The sequence below is a fragment of the Gorilla gorilla genome, chromosome 1 (genome assembly GCF_029281585.2).
Source record: "Gorilla gorilla gorilla isolate KB3781 chromosome 1, NHGRI_mGorGor1-v2.1_pri, whole genome shotgun sequence".
Classification (NCBI taxonomy): Eukaryota; Metazoa; Chordata; class Mammalia; order Primates; family Hominidae; genus Gorilla; species Gorilla gorilla.
In genome coordinates this window covers 100996116-101018856 of record NC_073224.2, presented here as the reverse complement: position 1 = coordinate 101018856, position 22741 = coordinate 100996116, and the positions used below count along the sequence as shown (strand labels likewise).

The 22741-nt window shown below is 43.3% G+C and overlaps 1 protein-coding gene across 15 annotated transcripts in view; it reads right to left on the bottom strand.

Moving 5' to 3' along the window:
• The window catches only part of GON4L (gon-4 like), a 110298-nt gene that overhangs the window by 64481 nt on the left and 23076 nt on the right, over nt 1-22741 (bottom strand). For 9 of the 15 annotated variants that reach the window (XM_055361592.2, XM_055361601.2, XM_031010784.3 and 6 more), the window contains 7 exons: nt 12936-13127; nt 8265-8455; nt 7453-7527; nt 6589-6639; nt 2194-2244; nt 1786-1881; nt 316-435 (listed from right to left, as the gene is read on the bottom strand). In XM_055361592.2, coding sequence (XP_055217567.2) covers nt 316-435; nt 1786-1881; nt 2194-2244; nt 6589-6639; nt 7453-7527; nt 8265-8455; nt 12936-13127 — 776 coding nt within the window. Of the gene's footprint in view, nt 1-315; nt 436-1785; nt 1882-2193; nt 2245-6588; nt 6640-7452; nt 7528-8264; nt 8456-12935; nt 13128-18927; nt 19047-20399; nt 20523-22741 lie in introns of those variants that run through there. The other 6 variants (XM_055361626.2, XM_055361629.2, XM_055361646.2 and 3 more) reach the window with 4 other exon arrangements.

Below are 22741 nucleotides of genomic sequence, written 5' to 3'. Positions count from 1 at the left end.
TACTTAGTTTACCAAAATGTGGGAAATTAATAACAATGGCTTTAGGACAATATTAAAAAGCACAGATATGAAAGAAGAGAAGGGTAGGAGAAAAGAAACTCTGCTAGTTGCACATTTTTGGCCCCTTAATGAGAACTCAGAAAAGTTCTTCGGCTATCACTGAGTTCTAGCCTTCTCTGAACTGTTTACTAACTTAAGAAACTTTGAAAAAGGGTGACAGCCCAGAATCACCATGGATAAATAATCTACTTATACAGTTAAAAAATCTACTTAGACAGTTATGTCTAACATCTCTTTTGTATGATGCCGATTTACCTCTGATAATATGCCACTCTCCTCATCTGTTTCAGTCATCTCAGAAGACTGCCTCAATCTGGATTTCTTTGCCCCACGTGGAGATGAAGCAGTGCTTTCAACATCACTTTCCAATAAGCTCTATAAAATAAATCCAGTTCGCCTTAATATTTATGCCCCTACCTCATTCCACAAAGTCTGAAGTATCTCAAGAGAAGGAATCATAAAATATCAATCACTCAGCCTGGCCAACATGGTGAACACCCGTCTCTACTAAAAATACAAAAATAAGCCAGGCGCGGTGGCGTGCACCTGTAATCCCAGCTACTCGGGAGGCTGAGGCAGGAGTATCACTTGAATCCAGGAGATGGAGGTTGCAGTGAGCCGAGATCATGCCACTGCACTCCAGCCTGGGTGGCAGAGCGAGACTCTGTCTCAAAAATAAATAAATAAATAAATAAAATCCATCACTCAACTAGTTACAGTAACAGAAAATAAAATTTAAATAGAAACTTAAAGGCCAGGTGCAGTGTCTTATGCCTGTAATCCCAGCACTTTGGAAGGCCGAGGCGGGTGGATCACTTGAGGTCAGAAGTCCGAGACCAGCCTGGCCAACATGGCGAAACCCCATCTCTACTAAAAACACAAAAATTAGCCAGGCATGGTAGCGCACGTCTGTTAATTCCAGCTACTCAGGAGGCTGAGGCAGGAGACTTGCTTGAACCTGGGAGATGGAGATGGCAGTGAGCCAACATCGCACACTGCACTCCATGGGCAACAGAGGAGACTCAAAAAAAATATCCTAAAGGTGGGGACAGGGATCAGATCACTATCCTAATCTGCATTACAAAGTGTAAGGCCTTGGTCTAAAATCCTTTTACAAAACAATTCAAAGAACACATTAAGAAACAAGTCAAAGAACATATTAACACAGCAATGAAAGGGAACAAAGTATAGCTAAAACCAATAGTATAAATGAATCTCAAAACCATAATGTTGAATTTTAAAAAGCTAGGAACAAAACATATAAACATGGGTCCATTTATATAAAGTTCAAAACAGTAACAATTGAACTACAGTGTGTAGAGATACATATTGAGGTGATACAACTATAAAGAAAAGCAAAGAAATAATTACTAAAAGGCAGGGTGGTGGTTATTTTTAGGGGGAGGGAGGTGATTGTGACTGGGGAGGGTATACGGGGGTGTCCTAGTAATGTTATATTTCTTGACTTTGCTATGAGTTTCATGAGGATTTGCATTATAATAACCAAAGCTATACATTTTTATTCTATGCACGTTTCTATGCTGTATTTCATAATACAACAAATTCTAAAATTAAGGGAGTATAAAGGGCAGAAAAACAGCTTAAAGCACAGAAATGAGCTGAAAAAAGAACCATGTCTCAATCCTCTCTACAAGTGACATTACTAAGGAAGCAAAGTATACCCTGCTCTATTAAGACAAATATTACCAACTAACATTCACTGACCTCTTCAGCAGTTTCATCTTCTTCTTCATCATCCGGCTGGTATTCTTCATCTGAGGAATCATCTTCTTCAAGGTGGATATCCACAAACTGAGGAGGCTACATTAGTACAATTAGAAAGAAATGAAGTAATGGGAAACACAAATCATACATATTTGGAAAATAAGGGGAAGAAGCAGGGCAGAAAAAAAAAAAAATCCTAAGAGCATAATGTACAGCTAAAGCAAATAACACGAGGCAGAGGTTAAAGTGAATTCCATGAGATACAAACCTAAGAGTAATAGAATGGAAAAAAACAAAGCTGGAATTAAAACAAAGATTGATCAAGAAAAGTTAAAGAGGAAGTACTTAAGTTTCAAAACCGATGAAGTCTTTCTGGAAAAGAATAACAATTATTTCTTCCAAGTTTACCTTAATTTCATTGGCCTTCTTAATTGGTGAAATATTCCATGTTGGAATTACCTACCAACAAAGAATATAAATAATTAAGTTATCTTAACTGAAATAATTGTTTTTCATGTTTACTTCCTCTGTACCATCACTAACAGCCATATACTTAACAAGTAACTGCAGTGATCTAGAGGTGTTGATTATCCCTGAGGGTATACTCTCAATTATTTGTCAGAGTTAGAAAGAAGAAACCAGGAAAGAATCTATTACTGTCATTAGCATTTCTGCCTTACACCTGGTAAGCCTCACTTCTTTCTATAAATGAAGAAAACAATGTCTACCTTGTTCATATCACAGCTGCGGTTTACATGGAACAACAGATGTGAAAACTATTTATAAACTATTAAACTACACAAACCTAAGATATTTTGGTTACAGTAGTCTTTTAACAGCAATATATTTTTGTAATCAGTTACATGAATCCACCATAAGTACAACTCCAAAAAGCCAGCCATGAAAAGTTTTTATGGACTATTCTGCCTATGGGGTAGCCCTGCTCTGCCTATGGGCTTTTTTTTTTTTCTTTAAAAAAAAAAAAAAAAAGCTTTTACCAGGGCATTTAGGGCAAAGTTTCATGTTGTCCACACTTATTTTTCCAATAGTACAGGAAAAAACAACACAGAGAGATATAAAGCAAATATGGCAAAATATTACTCTTGGAATTTAGATTCATTGTAACAATCTTTCAACTTTTTGAATGTTTGAAAATTTTTATAAGAGCTAGGGGGAAAGTTTTTCTTGTTTTTGTTTTTGTTTTGAGACAGGATCTTGCCCTGTTGCCTAGGCTAGAGCAGCAGCACAATCAGAGCTCACTGCAGCCTCAAATTCCTGAGCTCAAGCGATCCTCCTGCCTCAGCCTACTCATTAGCTAGGACTACAGGCATGCCTCCTCACCAGGCCTCACTAATTTTTTAAATTTTTTGTAGAGATGGAGTCTCATTAGGTTTCCCAGGCTGGTCTCAAAATCCTGGGCTCTAACAATCCTCCCACCTTAGCCTCTCAAAGCACTGGGATTATAGGTGTGAGCCACCACATCTAGCCTAAAGAACTTTTTTAAAGTTCTTATATACTGCTGATAAAATGCCATTGAGCATGTATAATTTCTTGACCATTTAATTGTAACCCAACCAAAAGCACCTTATGAACAAAAGCCAACTGGCCATTAGGTTCTGTCTCTAAAAGGAGTCTTAGCTTCTCAAATCAAATCAGCCCTGCTATGTTCTGACCATTTATCTAGTGCTATGTAGGTGGGACCAATATAGGGTAAAGGGAATGATGTGATTCAGGCCCATTTCCCTTTCCTACCTACTGCCAAATCCATCAGAAAGGCAAGCCAGCATTCAGAAGTGTGTTGGAGTCAGTCTAGTAAGAATTAAGAAGGCCAAGTATAGTGGCTCATGCCTGTAATCCCCGCATGTTGGGAGATCAAGGCAGAAGGATCACTTGAGCCCAGGAGTTTGAGTTCAGCCTGGGCAACACATCAAGACCCTATTTCTACAAAAGAATGTTTCAAAAAAACCAATTAGCTGGACATGGTGGCACATGCCTATAGGCCTAGCTGTCTGCGAGGCTAAGGCAGGAGGATCCCTTGAGCACAGGAAGGAGTTCAAGGCTGCAGTGAGCTATGATTAGGCCACTACTCTAGCCTGAGCAACAGAGCAAGTCACTGAAAAAAAAAAAAAAAAGAAAGAATTAAGAAGCAAGAGACCTACATTTTAATACTTGCTCTCCTACGTAAACTATACAGTCTTGGATGGCCCAACTTCTTCATGGCCAATAAACATAATTCAGAGCCTAATTTGATCTCCTTGGATTTTTTTTCCCCAAATCAAATAAAGAATTAATGTTAATTATATTCTTTTTTTTTTTTTTTTTTTTTTTTTTTAAGACAGAGTCTTGCTCTGTCACCCAGGCTGGAGTGCAGTGGCATGGTCTCCGCTCACTGCAACCTCTCCCTCCTGAGTTCAAGCGATCCTCTCGTCTCTGTAGCTGGGATTACAGGCGCCCACCACACGCCCGGCTAATTGTTGTATTTTTAGTAGAGATGGGGTTTCGCCATGTTGGCCAGGCTGGTCTCAAACTCCTGACCTCAGGTGATCCAGCTGCCTCGGCCTCCCAAAGTGCTGGGATTACAGGCATGAGCCACCGTGCCCAGCCATGTTAATTATATTCTATATGTCAAGTAGACTTCATAGAACTTCCTCACTGATGGCTGCTTTCATCATAGCTACCACCTATTCATTTGTGAACACATCCTAGAGAAAGATGAAATTTCAATTTATGCAACAAGAGTTAGTCAACCAGACCAAAAAAAGTGATGTGATTGCCAAAAACAAAGGTCAATTTGACCTTAGGCTACATTAGGAGAAATATGTAATCTGGAACACTGTGGAGATAATCTAACTACTAGTCAAACCACATCTGGTTCAGTAGAGTCTTCTTTTGGCATACTTTTAAAAGGATATGGGATGGGCACAGTGGCTGACGCCTGTAATCCTAGCACATTGGGAGGACAAGGCGGGCGATCACATGGGTCAATTGGAAACCAGCCTGGCCAACATGGTGAAACCCCATCTCCACTAAAACTACAAAAATTAGATGGGTGTGGTGGTGCATGCCTATAATCCCAGCTACTCAGCAGGCTGAGGCATGAGAATCGCTTGAACCTGGGAGCCAGAGGTTGCAGTGAGCTGAGATCGCACCACTGCACTCCAGCCTAGGTGATAGAGTGAGACTCCATCTCAAAACAAAAAGGCCAGGCACAGTGGCTCATGCCTGTAATCCCAGTACTTTGGGAGGCCAAGGCGGGCAGATAATTTGAGGTCAGGAGTTTGAAACCAGGCTGGCCAAACATGGTGCAACCCCATCTCTAATAAAAATTTTAAAAAATACAAAAAAATTAGCCGGGCATGGTGGCACGCACCTGTAATCCCAGCTACTCAGGAGGCTGAGGCAGGAGAATCACTTGAGCTTGGGAGGCAGAGGTTGCAGTGAGCCAGAATTGTGCCACTGCACTCCAGCCTGGACGATGAAGCAAGACTCCCAAAAAAAAAAAGGGGGGGAGAAATTGGGGGATGTATAGCCAAGAAAAGAATGTTATGAAATAACATACTAGTTTTCTTCAACTGTAGGAAAAGTAATGTGGAAGAATACACCAATTTCTTTTCTTGCTTTTTTTTCTAGACAAGGTCTCGGTCTCACTACGTTGCCCAGGCTGGTCTTGAACTCCTGGCTTCAAGCAATCTTCCTACCTCCACCTCCCAAAGTGCTGGGATTACAGGCATGAGCCACCAAGCCCAGCCTAGACCTGTTTCTTCTATCAGTCTCCAAGGAATAAAACCAGGACAGATAAAACCTATGATACATATTTTCGGTCTGTAAGGCAAATCTTCCTTACTATCAGAAATATAATGAACTCCCTCATGACTATTACCTGCCTTGTAAGCACAAACTAGTCAAGTGCTTATTAAGAAGGATATAGCACAGCTCCAAGCACCAAAGAGCTTGCTGCACCAGAATACTTCAGATGTCTTCAAGTGGTTCTCAACACTTTAGTATTCAAAAGAATTAACTGTTGTGTTTTTGCCAATGCATATTCCAAGGCCCTGCCCATGGGTCCTGATTCTCAGGTCTGGGGTGGGCTCAAAAGTATGGAGATTTTTTTGTTTGTTTTTGTTTTTTTGAGACAGTTTCACTCCGTTGCCCAGGCTGTAGTGCAGTGGTGCAATCTCCACTCACTGCAACCTCCGCCCCCTGGTTCAAGTGATTCTTGTGCCTCAGCCTCCCAAGCAGCTGGGATTATAGGCGCACACCACCACGCCCAGCTAATTTTTGTATTTTTAGTAGAGACAGAGTTTCACTATGTTGGCCAGGCTGGTCTCGAACTCCTGACTTCAAGTGATCCATCTGCCTCGGCCTCCCAAAGTGCTGGGATTACAGGCATGAGCCACTACACCCAGCCAAAAGTATGCATTTTTAATAAGCATGCCTGAGGGATCCCACACCAAAGTGATTTTTATGCAACTGGCCCCTGGAACACACTATGAAAAATACTAAACACTTTGCAACATGTGTTGTAACATAAATAGAAAAACTGGTCTCACCCATTGATTTCAACCATTCCAAATGGTTATCTATCTAGCAATTCCAAAAAGCAATGCTTCATATCTACTAAAATAAACTATGATTATCATAGCTTATGATCATGTAGAAACAATTCTACTGTCTTTTATAAATATTTCTTTAAAGAGGCAAATTCAGACCACAATCTTTCCTATATTTTTCCCTATGGGTGAATTAGATCCTATTTACCAAGCTAAAAAAAAAAACCAACAAACAAAAAAACAGAATACTTACCACTCCTTTTTCCACTACTTCCTTCAGTTTAGAGCGTGTCATTTTAGGCTCCTAAGGAGAAAAAAACAGAAAGGAAATACTCAATAAAAATCACAGCTCAGTGAGGTGGCTCATGCCTATAATCCTAGCATTTTAGGGGCCAAGGTGGGAGGATGGCTTGAGGCCAGGAGTTTGAGACCAGCCTGAGCAACATAGTGAGACACCCCCGCTACAAAAAAATTGTTTTAAATTAGCTGGGCATAGTCGCATGTTCCTGTAGTCCCAGCTACTCAAGAGGCTGAACTGGGAGGATCGCTGAGTCCAGCTTAGGAGTTTGAGTCCAGCCTTGGTGACAAAGCAAGACCCTGTCTCTAAAAAAATAATAATAATAAAATAACAAGGCCAGGCGCGGTGGCTCACGCCTGTAATCCCAGCACTTTGGGAGGCCGAGGCGGGCGGATCACAAGGTCAGGAGATCGAGACCGTCCTGGCTAACGTGGTGAAACCCCGTCTCTACTAAAAATACAAAAAATTAGCCGGGCGTGGTTGCAGGCCCCTGTAGTTCCAGCTACTCAGGAGGCTGAGGCAGGACAATGGCCTGAACCCGGGAGGCGGAGCTTGCAATGAGCCAAGATCGCGCCACTGCGCTCCAGCCTGGGCGACAGAGTAAGACTCCGTCTCAAAAAAAAATAAAATAAAATAAAATAATAATAATAATAAAATAACAAATAAGTAAAAATTACCACGTAATTCTTATGTTTTGAGATGCTAACTTTAACCCCAGCTGCCAAACTGTTTACGAACTCCTAAGTGACCTCCTACCCTTAGCCAGTTTACAGATAACTCTGTTCCAAGACATTAAAAGAGTGATAATCAACTACTCACAAACATTGGCATATCTTCCGTCTCACTGATGGCTGCTTTCATCATAGCTACCACGTGTTCATTTGTGATTACTTCCTGGAGAAAGATGAAATTTCACTTTATGCAACAAGGGTTTGTCACCTAGACAATACTCATCTCTCCATGTAACTGTTAGACCTATGTACAGGACAAATGAGAACCATATACTCGAATATCATCAGACTGGGGTAAAGCAAGGCAACTGAAAGCAAAGAAGGCAGAAGTAAGTTTTGGCCAGAACCACAGAGTTTCAAACAATGTAGCAGCAAATGAACCAATCTCATTAGCTGCTACTAGGAACAGGAATGGCTCACATAAAAGGAGATCCTGAGGTAAGTAACTATATGCTTAAGAGAAAGAGTAACAAAAGCAAAGGCTCTGCAAATAGCTGTGTTGCTACATATCAAGAAAAGTATTTACATACGTACAAAGTGCAATAAACTATTAACCAGGCATCTTTTTAGACATATCGACCCACAAGAGTAAACCCACTATGAACATTATCAACATTGAATCTACTAAACAATACAGTAAATATGAAAATCAGTGGAAGGAAACAGGAACAGTTTATATTTCCAATTAAATTCTTCTTTAACATGTGTTCATATTTCAAACTTGTACTGAGTGCAAGGAGAAAGCTATCTTAAATATGTAAAAACGTAAAATGTTCTGTCACGGGTAACCCACAAAATCGGTAATCCACGTATCAAGAGTCAAGAATTTGCTGAACATTTTTATATGCTTTCCATGAAGAAGTTCCCTTCCATTTACATGGCTGCCCCAGTCTTACTCACATGAAGGATGTTTCGGACATTGACTGCTGTTAGATTGTGCTGCTTGGCACCATCCTCCAAGGTACGGTCAAGCATGTCGTCCAGTTTCAGGTCATATGCCAAGGTCCCTTCTTGACCCCTTCCATCTCGTTTCCTCTTGGTACCCTTTTTCTTTTTTCTCCTTTTCTCACTTTCTTCATTGTCTTGTTCTTCTGCAAATAAACCAAGAACATCATCAGAATTCCAAAATAGCTGCTCCAGGAACTTAGCCCAGAAAGCCAACAGTAAAGTGGATAAATCTCAAAAGCATTATGCTGTGAAAGAAACCAGATGTAAAAGGACACATATGACGGTATACCCAGTATAGAACATTGTTAGCCCAGAAAGCCAACAGTAAAGTGGATAAATCTCAAAAGCATTATGCCAAGTGAAAGAAACCAGATGTAAAAGGACACATATTATATGACAGTATAACAAGTATAGAACATTGGCATAGAAGATGCAAAACTATGGAAATAGAAATCAGTGCCTGCCAATGTTTGAGAAAGGGGGATAGCAAAGGGGAATTAGGCAACTTTTGGGGTGACAGAAATGTTCCACATTGGTTGTGGTAGCAGTTAACACAACTGTATATATTTTTCTTTCTTTTGTTTTTTTGAGACGGAGTTTTCGCTCTTTGCTGCCCAGGCTGGAGTGCAATGGTGCAATCTCGGCTCAGCGCAACCTCCGCCTCCTGGGTTCAAGTGATTCTCCTGCCTCAGCTTCCCGAGTAGCTGGGATTACAGGCATGTGCCACCATGCCCGGCTAATTTTGTATTTTTAGTAGAGATAGGGTTTCTCCATGTTGGTCAGGCTGGTATTGAACTCCCGACCTCAGGTGATCCACCTGCCTCAGCCTCCCAAAGTGCTGGGATTACAGGCATGTGCCACCACGCCCGGCTAATTTTGTATTTTTAGTAGAGACGGGGTTTCTCCATGTTGCTCACGCTGGTCTCGAACTCCTGACCTCAGGTGATCCACTCGCCTCAGCCTCCCAAAGCGCTGGGATTACAGGTGTGAGCCACCGCACCTGGCCCAACTGTACATATTTTTCAAAACTCATCAGATACATTTTATTTTATATCTCAATAAACCTAATGAAACTTACTACATTAACAAAATGAAAGAGAAAAAAACATGATCTTAATAGAGATAGGAAAAAGCATTTGATGAAATTCAATATATGAAAAAACTCAGAAAACTTAGGAAAATTATTCCCTTAACCCAAAAAATATTTCTATGAAAAGCCTATAACTATCCTCATATATAATTAAGGAATACTGAACATTTTCCTGTTTTGTTCAGAATTAAGACACAGATGTCGACTACCACTACTACTTATAACCTACATAGTAATGAAGGTCTAGATTATGCAATAAGAAAAATTACGTGTCCATTTTAAAAGCATTTGCCAAAGTGAGGCTGGACGCAGTGGCTCACACCTATAATTCCAGCCCCTTGGGAGCCCAAGGCAGGTGGATCACCTGAGGTCACGAGTTCAAGACCAGCCTGGCCAACATGGTGAAACCTCATCTCTACTGAAAATACAAAATTAGCCGGGCATGGTGGTGTGTCCCTGTAATCCCAATTACTCACGAGGCTGAGACAGGAGAATCACTTGAACCCAGGAGACGGAGGTTGCAGTGAGCCAAGATCACACCACTGCACTCAAGCCTGGGCGACGGAGCAAGATTCACACACACACACAAAAAAACCATTTGCTAAATCAAATAAAGAAGTCTTTAGTCATGTGTGTGTTATTTTTCACAATAAAAAATTTAGTATTTCAAAAGAATTTTAAGGATGCCCAAACTTATAAGCTAGCATTTCCACCCAACAAAAAAGAAGTACACATGTTCAGCAAAAAATCTATAGAATGTTCACAGCAGCACCACTCACAGTAGCCCACAACTGAAAAGTATCCAAATGCTCATCAAGAATTGAATGGGGCCAGGTGCAGTGGTTTGCACCTGTGACCCAGCACTTTGGGAAGCCAAGGCGGGCAGATCATTTGAGGTCAGGAGTTCAAGACCAGCCTGACCAACATGGTGAAACCCTGTCTCTAAAAAAAAAAAAAAAAAAAAATACAAAAATTAGCCGGCCATGGTGGCACGTGCCTGTAGTCCCAGCTACTTGGGAAGCTGAGGCAGGAGAATTGCTTGAACCCACCAGGAGGAAGCGGTTGCAGTGAGCCGAGATTGCACCACTGCACTCCAGCCTGGGCGACGAGAGCAAAACTCCACATCAAAAAATAAATAAATAAATAAATAAATAAAAAGGCTAGGCACGGTGGCTCATGCCTGTAATCCCAGCACTTTGGGAGGCTGAGGCAGGCGGATCATGAGGTCAGGACTTCGAGACTAGCCAGACCAACATGATGAAACCCCATCTCTACTAAAAATACAAAAATTAGCAGAGGAGTGGTGGAGCGCACCTGTAATCCCAGCTACTCAGGAGGCTGAGGCAGGAGAATCACCTGAACCTGGGAGGCGGAGGTTGCAGTGAGCCGAGATCACACCATTGCACTCCAGCCTGGGCGACAGAGTGAGACTCTGGTTCAAAAAAAAGACTCTGTCGCAAAAAAAAAAAAAAAAAAGAAGAAGAATTGAATGGGTAACAATGGGCACAAGGAAGCAAAAAGAAAAAACAAAGAGTTGAATGGATAAAGAAAACGTAAAGCAAGCCAGGTGAGGAGGCTCATGCCTGTAATCCCAGCACTTTGAGAGATCAAGGAGGGACTGCTCGAGCCCAGAAATACAAAACCAGCCTGGGCAACATAGTGAAAACCGTCTCTAAAAAAATAATAATAATAAAATAAAAATGAAAATTAGCCAGGCATTGTGGCGTGCACCTAGAGTCCGAGTTGCTGGGGAGGCTGAAGTGGGAAGATCACTTGAACCTAAGAGTTCAAGTTGCAGTGAGCTATGATCATGGCACTGAACTTCCAGCCTGGGTGACAGAGCAGTACCTATCTCTAAAAAAAAAATTAAAGAAAAGAAAACATACATAAAATATTCAAACAACAGAATGATATACAGCAATAAAAATGAACAATCTACAAGTACATCCAAGAATATGGATGAATTTCATAAAACAATGTTGAGGCCGGGCACGGTGGCTCACGCCTGTAATCCTAAAACGTTGGGAGGCTGAGGCGGGCAGATCACCTGAGGTCAGGAGATCGAGACCAGCCTGGCCAACATGGTGAAAGCCCGTCTCCACTAAAAATAAAAAAACTAGCCCTGCATGGTGGCCGTGCCAGTAATCCCAGCTACCCAGGAGGCTGAGGCAGGAGAATCGCTGGAACCTGGAAGGCGGACACTGCAGTGAGCCGAGATAGCGCTACCGCACTCCAGTGTGGGTGACAGAGCAAGACTCTGTCTCAAAAAAAAAAAAAAAAAAAATTGAGAGATAAACGCAGTCACAATGCCAGGCACAGTGGCTCACACCTGTCATCCCAACACTTTGGGAGGCTGAGGCAAGAGGATCAATTGAGCACAGCAGTTTGAGACCAGCCTGGGCAATATAGCGGGGTTCCGTCTCTACAAAAAAAATTTTAAAATTAGCTGGCTGGGCCGGGTGCGGTGGCTCATGCCTGTAATCCCAGCACTTTGGAAAGCCAAGGCAGGCAGATCACCTGAGGTCAGGAGTTCAAGACCAGCCTGGCCAACACGGTGAAACCCCGTCTCTACAAAAAATACAAAAATTAGCTGGGCATGATGGCGGGTGCCTGTAATCCCAGCTACTAGGGATGCTGAGGCGGGAGAATCGCTTGAACCTGGGAGGCGGAGGTTGCAGTGACCTGAGATCAAGCCATTGCATTCCAGCAGCCTGGGCAACAAAGCAAGACTGTGTCTCAAAAAAAAAAGAAAAAAAAATTAGCTGGCTGTGACGGCACGCGCTTATAGTCCCAGCTACTTAGGGCTGAGACAAAAAGATCACTTTAACCCTGGAGGTCAAGGCCACAGTGAGCCGTGATGACACCACTACACTCCAGTCTGAGTGACAGAGTGAGACCCTGTCTTTAAAAAAAAAAAGGCAGTTATAAAATGTACACACATGATTCCATTCAAATAAAAGACAAAAAGAACAACTGGCTAGGCGCAGTGGCTCACACCTGTAATCCCAGCACTTTGTGAAGCCAAGGTGGGTGGATCACCTGAAGTCAGGAGTTCGAGACCAGCCTGGCCAACATAGCAAAACCCTGTCTCTACTAAAAATACAAAAATTAAGCCGGGTGTGGTGGCAGGCACCTGTAATCCCAGCTACTCCGGAGGCTGAGGCAGAAGAATCGCTTGAACCCAGGAGGCAGCGGTTGCCGTGAGCCAAGATCATGCCCCTGTACTTCAGCCTGGGCGACAAGAACAAAACTCCGTCTCGAAAAAAAAAAAAAAAAAAAAAATTGAACCAATATATGATGCTAGACATCAGGATAGTGGTTAACCTATGGGTAGAGGGTAATTGAAAGGGAAGACAAGATGGACTTCTGGGTATTGATAACATTCTCTATCTTGATCTGGGTCCTGCTTACAAGGGTGTATTAAATTTGTGAAAATATAGTGAATTCAGAATATCTTAGGACACGTGCAGTTTTCTACATATTATACTTCAATAAAGAGGTTTCATTTAATTAAAAAGAAAAAGAAAGCCTACCCATTGGAATGAAGAGTCCACCATCTTCTATCTCTTCCTCAGGTTGGTGAAACAGAGTCCTGAGTGGCTTTTCTTGAGGAGAGGCACAAACATCTGGCTGGGTTGATTTCCTGGGCTGGCTTACTGGTTTTGCAGATTGGCTGCCTGATGGCAGTGAAGGTATCTCCCCTTCAGAATTCATTTGAGGTTTCCCTGGAAGAATCACAAATATTGCTCCACACTTTGACCATTCTCAATCATACTCTGTTGTAGAATTCAGCATCTTATTATAGTGTTTTTAGGTAGACAACTTCATGAATTAAGCATATACTATATAGGAATTTTCCTCTCTTAAATCAAAGCTCAGATCCAATTTACTCATCTGTAAACTCAGGGAGTTAAACTAGGTAATTGCTGAGGTCTTTTTATTTCTAATATGCTTTCAGTTTTGCATTTTTTCCTATGAAAAATCAGACTTGTAAAGGAAATTCCTGATGACATTTTATATAGATGACCATTAACACCACATTTCATCAACTATAAATATAATCATAAAATGCCCTGACTTTGTAAATCAATTTGGCAGAGCAGAAGAGTAACTGTCACCATAAAATTGTAAATATATGGTTCTACAGTTCATTAGACAACTTTCTCACCTCAACACTTCATAAACACTCCCTTTGTGAGGGGAGTAGGTGAGGCTAGCATTAAAAAGACAGAGAAAAAAGGGGTGATGGTGCATGCTTGTAGTCCTAGTTACTTGGGGGGGCTGAGCTGGGAGGATGGCTTGAGGCCAGGATTTTGAGGTTACAGGGAGATACGATTTCACCACTGCACCCCAGACTGGACAACACAGCAAGACCCCGTCACACACACACACACACACACACACACAAAAAAAAAAGCCAGGTGCTTATAGTCATGAGGTGGCTCATGACTATAATCCCAGTACTTTGGGAGGCTGAGGCAGGAGGATCACTTGAACCCAGGAGTTTGAGACCAGTCTGAGCAACATATCAAGGCTTGGTCTCTACTAAAAATAAAAATAAAAAATTAGGCTAGGCCAGGTGGCTCACACCTGTAATCCCATTACTTTGGGAGGCCAGGGCAGGAAGATCGCTTAGGGCAGGAAGATCGCTTGAGCCAGGATCCAGGAGTTCAGGACCAGCCTGAGCAACATTTGGAGATACCTTGTCTCTACAAAAATATAGAGCTCTAAAATTAGCTGGGTGTGTTGGTACACACCTGTGGTCCCAGCTACTTAGGAGGGTATGGTGGGAGAATCACTTGGACCCTAGAGTTCAAGCCTGCAGTGAGCTGTGATCATGCCATTGCACTCCAGCCTGGGTGTCAGAGCAAGACACTGTCACACACACACACACACACACACGCAAAGAAATATTCATGTAGTATTAAAAGTAGGCTGGGCGCAGTGGCTCACATCTGTAATCTCAGCACTATGGAAGGCTGAGGCAAGCAGATCACTTGAGGTCAGGAGTTGGAGACCAGCCTGGCCAACATGATGAAACCTCGGCTGTAAAAAAAAAAATACAAAAATAAGCCAGGCACGGTGGCAGGCACCCGTAATCCCAGTTACTTGGGAGGCTGAGGCAGGAGAATCACTTGAACCTGGGAGGTAGAGGTTGCAGTGAGCCAAGATAGTAGTGCCACTTCACTCCAGCCAGGGCAACAGAGCGAAACTCCATCTCAAACAAAACAAACAAACAAACCAAAAAAGAATGCTGGGCACAGTGGCTCACGCCTGTAATCTCAGCACTTTGGGAGGCTGAAATGGGTGGATCACTTGAGGTCAGGAGTTTGAGACCAGCTTGGCCAACACAGCAAAACCCCGTCTCTACTAAAAATACAAAAAATTAGCCAGGCATGGTGGCGGGCACCTGTAATCTCAGCTACTTAGGATGCTGAGGTAGGAGAACTGCTTGAACCCAGGAGGCGGAGGTTGCAGTGTGCCGAGATCGCGCCACTGAACTCCAGCCTGGGCGACAGAGAGAGACTCTGTCTCAAAAAAAAAAAAAAAAAAAAAAGGTAAACATCAGAAATCAGGCTATCAAGGAAATAGCTTGCATATATACAGAAAATCCCTGGACTATACACAAAAAGTTGTTTAACAGTTACCTGGGAAGAGGACTTGGGGAGCAAGAGTACAAAGTGAAAGGATGCCTAAATTTTCACTGTGTACTTTTTATATTTCTGAATTTTTTCCCTAGTTTGTGTATTACTTAGTTGAACATTTTCTTTCAAAACACATGGCCAGTCTTTATACTTGGGTCTCACTCTGTTGCCTAGCCTGGAGTGCAGTAGCATTGTTATAGCTTACTTCCATCACACCATCCAGCTAAATCTTCTGCTTTAATGGTGTTTATTCTAATAGAATTTTACTTGTTCTTCTGAATTTGACTTACATACCCTAATTTCCACTTATGCTTCTTCTTTCTTTGCCTCCTAAAAGTGAGTAGCATGATTTTAGCTTATAATTAGTTGATTTGTACTGTTCTCAGCTAATTTTGATGTTATGATCAGCCAGGCATTGTGGTTCACACCTGTAGTCCTAGCACTTTGGGAGGCCAAGGTGGGCGGACTGCCTGAGCTCAGGAGTTCGAGACCATGCTGGGTAACATGGTAAAACCTCGTCTCTACTAAAATACAAAAAATTAGCCAGGCGTGGTGGCAGGTGCCTGTAATCCCAGCTATTCAACAGGCATGAGAATCACCTGAACCGGGGAGGCAGCGGTTGCAGTGAGCCAAGGTTGCAGTGAGCCAAGGTTGCACCACTGCATTCCAGCCTGGGCGACAGAGCAAGGCACTGTCTCCAAAAAACAAACTATATAAATTAAAAAATAATAATTTTGATGTTATCAACATACAGTTCTCAGGCTGGCAGTACATAAGTTACAGATATGCTCTGAATAAGGTTTTGCTTTCTCTATTTCTCTTATTCTGCTCAGCTTCTCTTTCTGAGGTCTTTTAGCATCCAACATATCTATAAAGGAAGGTGGGGTCCTAAAGGGCTCTAGGAAGGGGAAATAAATTGAAAAGCATTGTGGAGTCAAGAGGGAAAAAAAGGTCGTAGAAAAAAGGAACATTTCCTCTAGAGTATGAAAAATGATTTTGTGGTGCAGCTGATAATGTGCTTGCAGGGACAGTTTTTTTGTTTCCAGACAGAGTCTCGCTCTGTGGGCCAGGCTGGAGTACGGTGGCATGATCTCGGCTCACTGCAACCTCCATATCCTAGGCTCAAGCAATTCTCCTGCCTCAGCCTTCCGAGTAGCTGGGATTACAGGCGTGTGTCACCACGCCCAGCTAATTTTTTATTTTTAGTAGAGATGGGGTTTTACCATGTTGGCCAGGCTGGTCTCTAACTCCTGACCTCAGGTAATCTGTCCCTCTAGGCCTCCCAAAGTGCTGGAATTACAGGCATGAGCCACCGCACCCAGCCCTGCAGGGACAGTTTTAAAAAGTAGTTCCAATTTTTTTTTTCTTCTTGAGACGGAGTTCCATTCTTGTTGCCTAAGCTGGAGTGCAATGGCACGATCTCAGCTCACCGCAACCTCCGCCTCCCGGGTTCAAGAGATTCTCCTGGCTCAGCCTCCCGACTGGCTGGGATTATAGGCATGCACCACCACGCCCAGCTAATTTTGTATTTTTAGTAGAGATGGGGTTTCTCCATGTTGGTCAGGCTGGTCTCGAACTCCTGACCTCAGGTGATCCGCCCACCTCCGCCTCCCAAAGTGCTGGGATTACAGGCACGAGCCACCGCACTTGGCCAAGTAGTTCCAATTTTTTTGTTGTTGCTGAGACAGGGTCTCGCTCTGTCCCCTAGGCTGAAGTGCAGTGGTACGATCTCAGCTCACTGCGGCCTCAACCTCCTGGGCTCAAGTGATCCTTCCACCTCAGCATCCCAAGTAGCTGAGACTACAGGTTCCTGCCACCATGCCCAGCTAATTTTATTTTATTTTTGTAGAGATGGGGTCTCACTATGTTGCCAAGTCTGGTCTTGAACTCCTGGCCTTAAGCAATCCTCTCACCTCAGCCTCCCAATGAGCAGGGATAGGTGTGAACCACCATGCCTGACCCCAAATATTTTTTAAGTAGTAAAAATGTCAGTGGAAGAGGCTCTGTCTACCAAAGTGAATCTCTGTGTTTTGAAGGGCAATACTTGCTTAGATTTAAAAGTTCTGGTATGCTTGTTTAAAAAGTAATTTGTGGGCTGGGCGTGGTGGCTCATGGCTGTAATCCCAGCACTTTGGGAGGCTGAGGTGGACAGGTCACTTGAGCTCAGGAGTTTGATACCAGCCTGGTTAATGTGGTGAAACGCTATCTCGACAAAAAATACAAAAATTAGCCAGGCATGGTGGTGCACACCTGTAGTCCCAGCTACTTGGGAGGCTAAGGTGGGAGAATCACTTGAGCCTAGGAGGTCAAGGCAGCAGTGAGCCGTAATTGCACTGCTGTACTCCAGCCTAGGTAACACGGTGGGACCCTGTCTGAAAAAAAGTTATGTGTGGCTTCATGCCTGTAATTCCAGCGTTTTGGGAGGCCAAGGCAGAAGGATTACTTGAAGCCAAGAGTTAGAGGTTGTAGTGAGCCATTATTGTGCTACTGCACTCTAGCCTGGGCTACAGAGTGAGACTCTGTCTCTTTAAAAATAAATAAATAAATAAATAAAAAGCTATTTCTAGTTGAGCCCAGTGGCTCATACCTGTAAGCCCAGCACTTTAGAAGGCTGAGGCAGCAGGATCATTTAAGGCCAGGAATTGTAGGTTGCAGTGAATTATGAGACCTCACCTGTTAAACAAACAAACAAAAAACATTTCTATGCTGGGCAACTTATAGAGACCTTGTGTCTGCAAAAAGTCAAAAAAAAAAAAAAAAAGCTGGGTGTGGTGGTGCAGGTCTGTAGTCCCAGCTTTTTTTAGCTGGATGATGTGGCTCCTGCCTATAGTGCCTGTTACTTGGTAGGATCAGTTCAGCCCAGGAGTTAGAAGCTGCAGCGAGCTATGATCGTACCACTGGACTATAGCCTGGATGACAGGGTGAGACCTCATCTCTTTAAAAAAAATAAATAAATAAAAGGTTTAAACACTAACACCTGCAGTCAAGAAACATGATTTAGGCTGGACAATGCAAACTCAGGAGGCGGAGCTTGCAGTGAGCCGAAATCACACCACTGCACTCCAGCCTGTAATCCCAACACTTCGGAAGGCCGAGGTGGGTGGATCACTTGAGATGAGGAGTTCAAGACCAGCCTGGCCAACATGGCGAAACCCTATCTCTACTAAAAATACAAAAATTAGCCAGGCGCAGTGGCACATGCCTGTAATCCCAGCTACTCGGGAGGCTGAGGCAAGAGAATCACCTGAGCCCGGGAGGTGGAGGTTGCAGTGAGCTAAGATCACACCACTACACTCCAACCTGGGCAACAAAGCGAGACTCCGTCTCAAAAAAAAAAAAAAAAAGAAAAAAGAAAGAAAAAAAAAGAAAAAAGAAACATGATTTAACAATGTATTGCCCGGCAAGGTGCGCCTGGTGCAGTGGCTCACACTGTAATCCCAGCACTTTGGGAGGCCGAGGCAGGTGGATCACAAGGTCAGGAGTTCAAGACCAGCCTGACCAACATGGGGAAACCCCACCTCTACTGAAAATACAAAAATTAGCCAGGTGTGGTGGCAGGCGCCTGTAATCCCAGCTACTCGGGAGGCTGAGGCAGGAGAATTGCTTGAACCCAGGAAGTGGAGGTTGCGGTGAGCCGAGATCATGCCACTGCACTCCAGCCTGGGTGACAGAGCGAGACTCTGTCTCAAAAACAAACAAACAAACAAACAATAACAACAACAAAAAGGTATCAATTGTAACGAAATGTCAATACTTGAAAATAATCCAACTATCTTTCTATGTATTTTCATTTTTTCTACAGTGTATATGATGCTGCTGCTTTCATAATCAGAAAACTAAAATGTTACTTAAAAGAAAGTAAAACAACAAAAACACGTACTAAACAGCAGGGCTACGGGTGATTTTTATTTTCTCCTTTAAAGTTTTCAGTATTTTCCAAAGTAGATATATGTGAATTGTCAATCTTTCTTTCTTCCTCTCTGTTTTGTGTTACATTATCTGATTGGCAAAAAAAAAAAAAAAAGTTACTTGAAGAAAAATTCTGGAGAGACACTCATAGTGTACTTTTATTGCTATTACTTGTATATACAACTAATTAAAGTGCAAAGTAGTATAATCAATTTTCAATTCTCCAGATTAATGAAAGGGAGTGATATCACAGATAATACTAAACAATAAATGTTTATTTAAATCCGGATATCTGTAAACTGATTTTTAAAATCTCTTAATTACACTTATCAATAACTGAGTGACTATGAACCCATAGTTATTTATCCATTCCTTCTCTAGCATTTTAATCTTATAATTTCCTCCAGTTCCTCTGACAACTTATCTTGAAAAAATATGCAATAATCTCGCTGCCTTCTCTAGCTATTTCTCACCCATTCTCCCACTGCAAAAAAAAGAAGGAAGGCCAGGCATGGTGGCTCACACCTGTAATCCCAGCACTTTGGGAGGCCGAGGCGGGCAGATCACAAGGTCAGGAGATCGAGACCATCCTGGCTACGGGTAAACCCCATCTCTACTAAAAATACAAAAAATTAGCCAGGCATGATGGCGGGTGCCTGTAGTCCCAGCTACTCAGGAGGCTGAGGCAGAAGAATGGCGTGAACCCAGGAGGTGGAGCTTGCAGTGAGCTGAGATCACGCCACTGCACTCCAGCCTGGCCAACAAAGCGAGACTCTGTCTCCAAAAAAAAAAAAAAAAAAAAAAAAAAAAGGGAAGGAAGGGGAGGGGAGGGGAGGGAAGGGGATAAGAGGGAAGAGGAGAGTGGGGAGGAGTGGGTAGGAGAGGAGGAGGGGAGGAGGGGAGGAAGGGAGGAGGGGAGGAAGGGAGGAGGGGAGGAAGGGGATGGGGGAGAGGAAAGAAAGAAAAATCTCTGGGGTTTCATTCCTCCTCCTTTTTCTTTTTTTTACAGACAAGGTCTTGCTCTGTCACCCAGGTTGCAATGCAGTGGTGCGATCAGAGCTCACTGCAACCTTGAACTCCTGGGCTCAAGCTATCCCCCTAGCTACTCCTGAGTAGCTAGGACTACAGGGATGCACTACCACACTTGGCTAATTTTTAAAAGTTTTCTGTAGAGATGGAACCTAGCTATCTTGCCCAGGCTGTTCTTGAACTCCTGGCCACAAGATCCTCACACCTTGGCCTTCCAAAGTGTTGGGATTACAGGTGTGAGCCACTGTTCCCAGCCCCATTCCTTCCTCTTTAACTGCTTCATATAATGTCCCTTCCCCAACAAACTCCTGAATCTACTCTCCAAGATCATCAATCTTCAAATGTAACCTTTTTCTCAGGTATTATCCTTATCTCTCCTTTGCTACTAAATTTTAAATTTACATTTTAAAGTACCTTGTTCTTAAAGCTCTCCTTCCTCTTTTCACTTTTACTATTACTTCTCCAGTTGTTCCTTCTCTGTTATCTTCTTCCTCAAGGCAAGGTTGTCTTCAATCCACTGCTCTTCCCCCTCCATATCTGTTTCCATGGAGAAGAACCATGACTAACACTGAACATTTCTAGTCCTTGCCTCTTACTAAACTTCAATCTCAGATTTCTATTTTTGCTTGCTGGCCCTATTGTCACCTCACATTCCATTTGAGGTAGGAGATCAGCAGGACTTGTTTTCCAAGCACTGTTCGAAAGACCCCGCTGAACAAAACAGGAGCTGATCAAAGAAACCGGCCAAAACCAGCTAAAAGCAAGATGGTGATGAAAGCCACCTCCTGTTGCCCTCCTTTTATCTGCATGCTAAAAGAACCTCCTACCAGCACCATGACAGTTTACAAATGAGCACCATGACAGTTTACAAATGGCATGGCAACCCCCAGATGTTACCTAATATGGTTTAAAAGGGGAGGGACTCTCAGTTCCGGGAAGTCCTCGCCCCTTTTCCAGAAAATCCATTAAAAATCCGCCCCTTATTTTAGCATATAATCAAAGTATAGCCATATATATATGGCTATACAGGTCTCATGCTTTTGAGGGTCACTGTTGGCCACCCCCTAGGTGCTCTGGGATTTTCGTCATTTGGTATGGGGACCCTCATGGGCTGATGCCTGGATACTCTGGGTATTTTGGCATTTGGCACCGTTTCATTTTTTTTCCATGTTGTCTTTGTATACATACAGCTAGCCAGCAATCCGCAGGTCTGCTGCTGCTGCTGCTTCTCTTACAGAGCAGCCATTTCCCTTCCTCTGTTGCTCTAATAAACTTACTTTCAATTCACTGTTGGCCCATTCATGATTCCTTCCAGTGCAAAGCCAAGAATGCTCCTGGGCTGAGCCCCAATTTGGGGTTCACCTGTGTCATTCCTTGGTGACCATGAAGAGACCAATAATAAGCCAAAAGGAACTGAGGGAGACCTTTAGCCAGACCCTAAATTAAGACTGATTGGGTTGAGCACCGTGGCTCACGCCTGTAATCCTACCACTTTGGGAGGCCAAGGCAGGTGGATTGCCTGAGCTCAGGAGTTCGATACTAGCCTGGGCAACAGAGCAAAACCCCGGCTCTACTAAAAATACAAAAAATTAGCCAGCCATGGTGGTGCACGCCTGTAGTCCCAGGTACTTGGGAGGCTGAGGCATGAGAATTGCTTGAACCCAAAGACTGACTGGCACCATTTGGCCTCCACGAAAAGATGAGTGTCCCCTTTGTTCCCCCTCAATGTGTGTTTTGTTTTCGTTTTTTTTTTTGAGATGACATCTTGCTCTGTCACCCAGGGTGGAGTGCAGTGGCACAATCTCGGCTCACTGCAACCTTGCCTCCCGGGTTCAAGCGATTCTCCTGCTTTCAGCCTCCCGAGTAGCTGGGATGACAGGTGCCTGCCACCACACCCAGCTAATTTTTGTATTTTTAGTAGAGACAGGGTTTCACCACATTGGCCAGGTTGGTCTTGAACTCCTGACCTCGTGATCCCCCCGCCTTGGCCTCCCAGACTGCTGGGATTATAGAAGTGAGCCACCACGCCTGGCCGATGTGGTGTTCTTTAACTGATTTACTTTCTCTTTCACTCTCCTCTCTCCCTTTACCTTTTCAAATCAATCAGGAAATGGGGAATAGTGTCTCTGGGTTGTTAGTCAGTTCGTTGTCCCCCATCATCTGGGTGCCCCAGACAGAAGCACACCTGGACATCCACGTCCTTTGTAATTTACTTTGTCACCTTCTCTCTCAGACCTTTTCTCTTTAGCTTCTAATGACCAGTCATTTTACTTTTCTGCTCTTAGTGCCTAAATGCACACTTATGTTTATCCAGTTGTCATGTTTGTAGTCCCTGTTTTGGCAATTTGGGCAGTTGTTTCTATTCCATGTAAGGCAGGCTTTTGTTATTTTGAGAGGTATTCCTTTGTGCTGACTCTGGGATGTCAGAGTCACATTATTCTATGGCCCCAACTGTGTTAGGTCTCATGCCTTTGGGCCTCACTGTTGGCCACCCCCAGGTTTTCAGCATTTGGTATGGGGACCCTCACTGGCCAATGTCTAGACACTCCAGGTTTTTCAGCATTTGGTGCCGTTTCATTTTTTTCCTTACTCTGTCATTCCATCCACTTCAGCAACTTCTTCTAGTCCCTCCTAAAATCATAAATTTTCTTTTCTGCAACAGGTCTCTTCCTGTCTTTCTTTCTGCTCAAAATGAGGGTCCCAAATGAGCTGCCTTGTTCAAGCCCATTTTTCTGGAGGCCCTGAACCCCTGACCT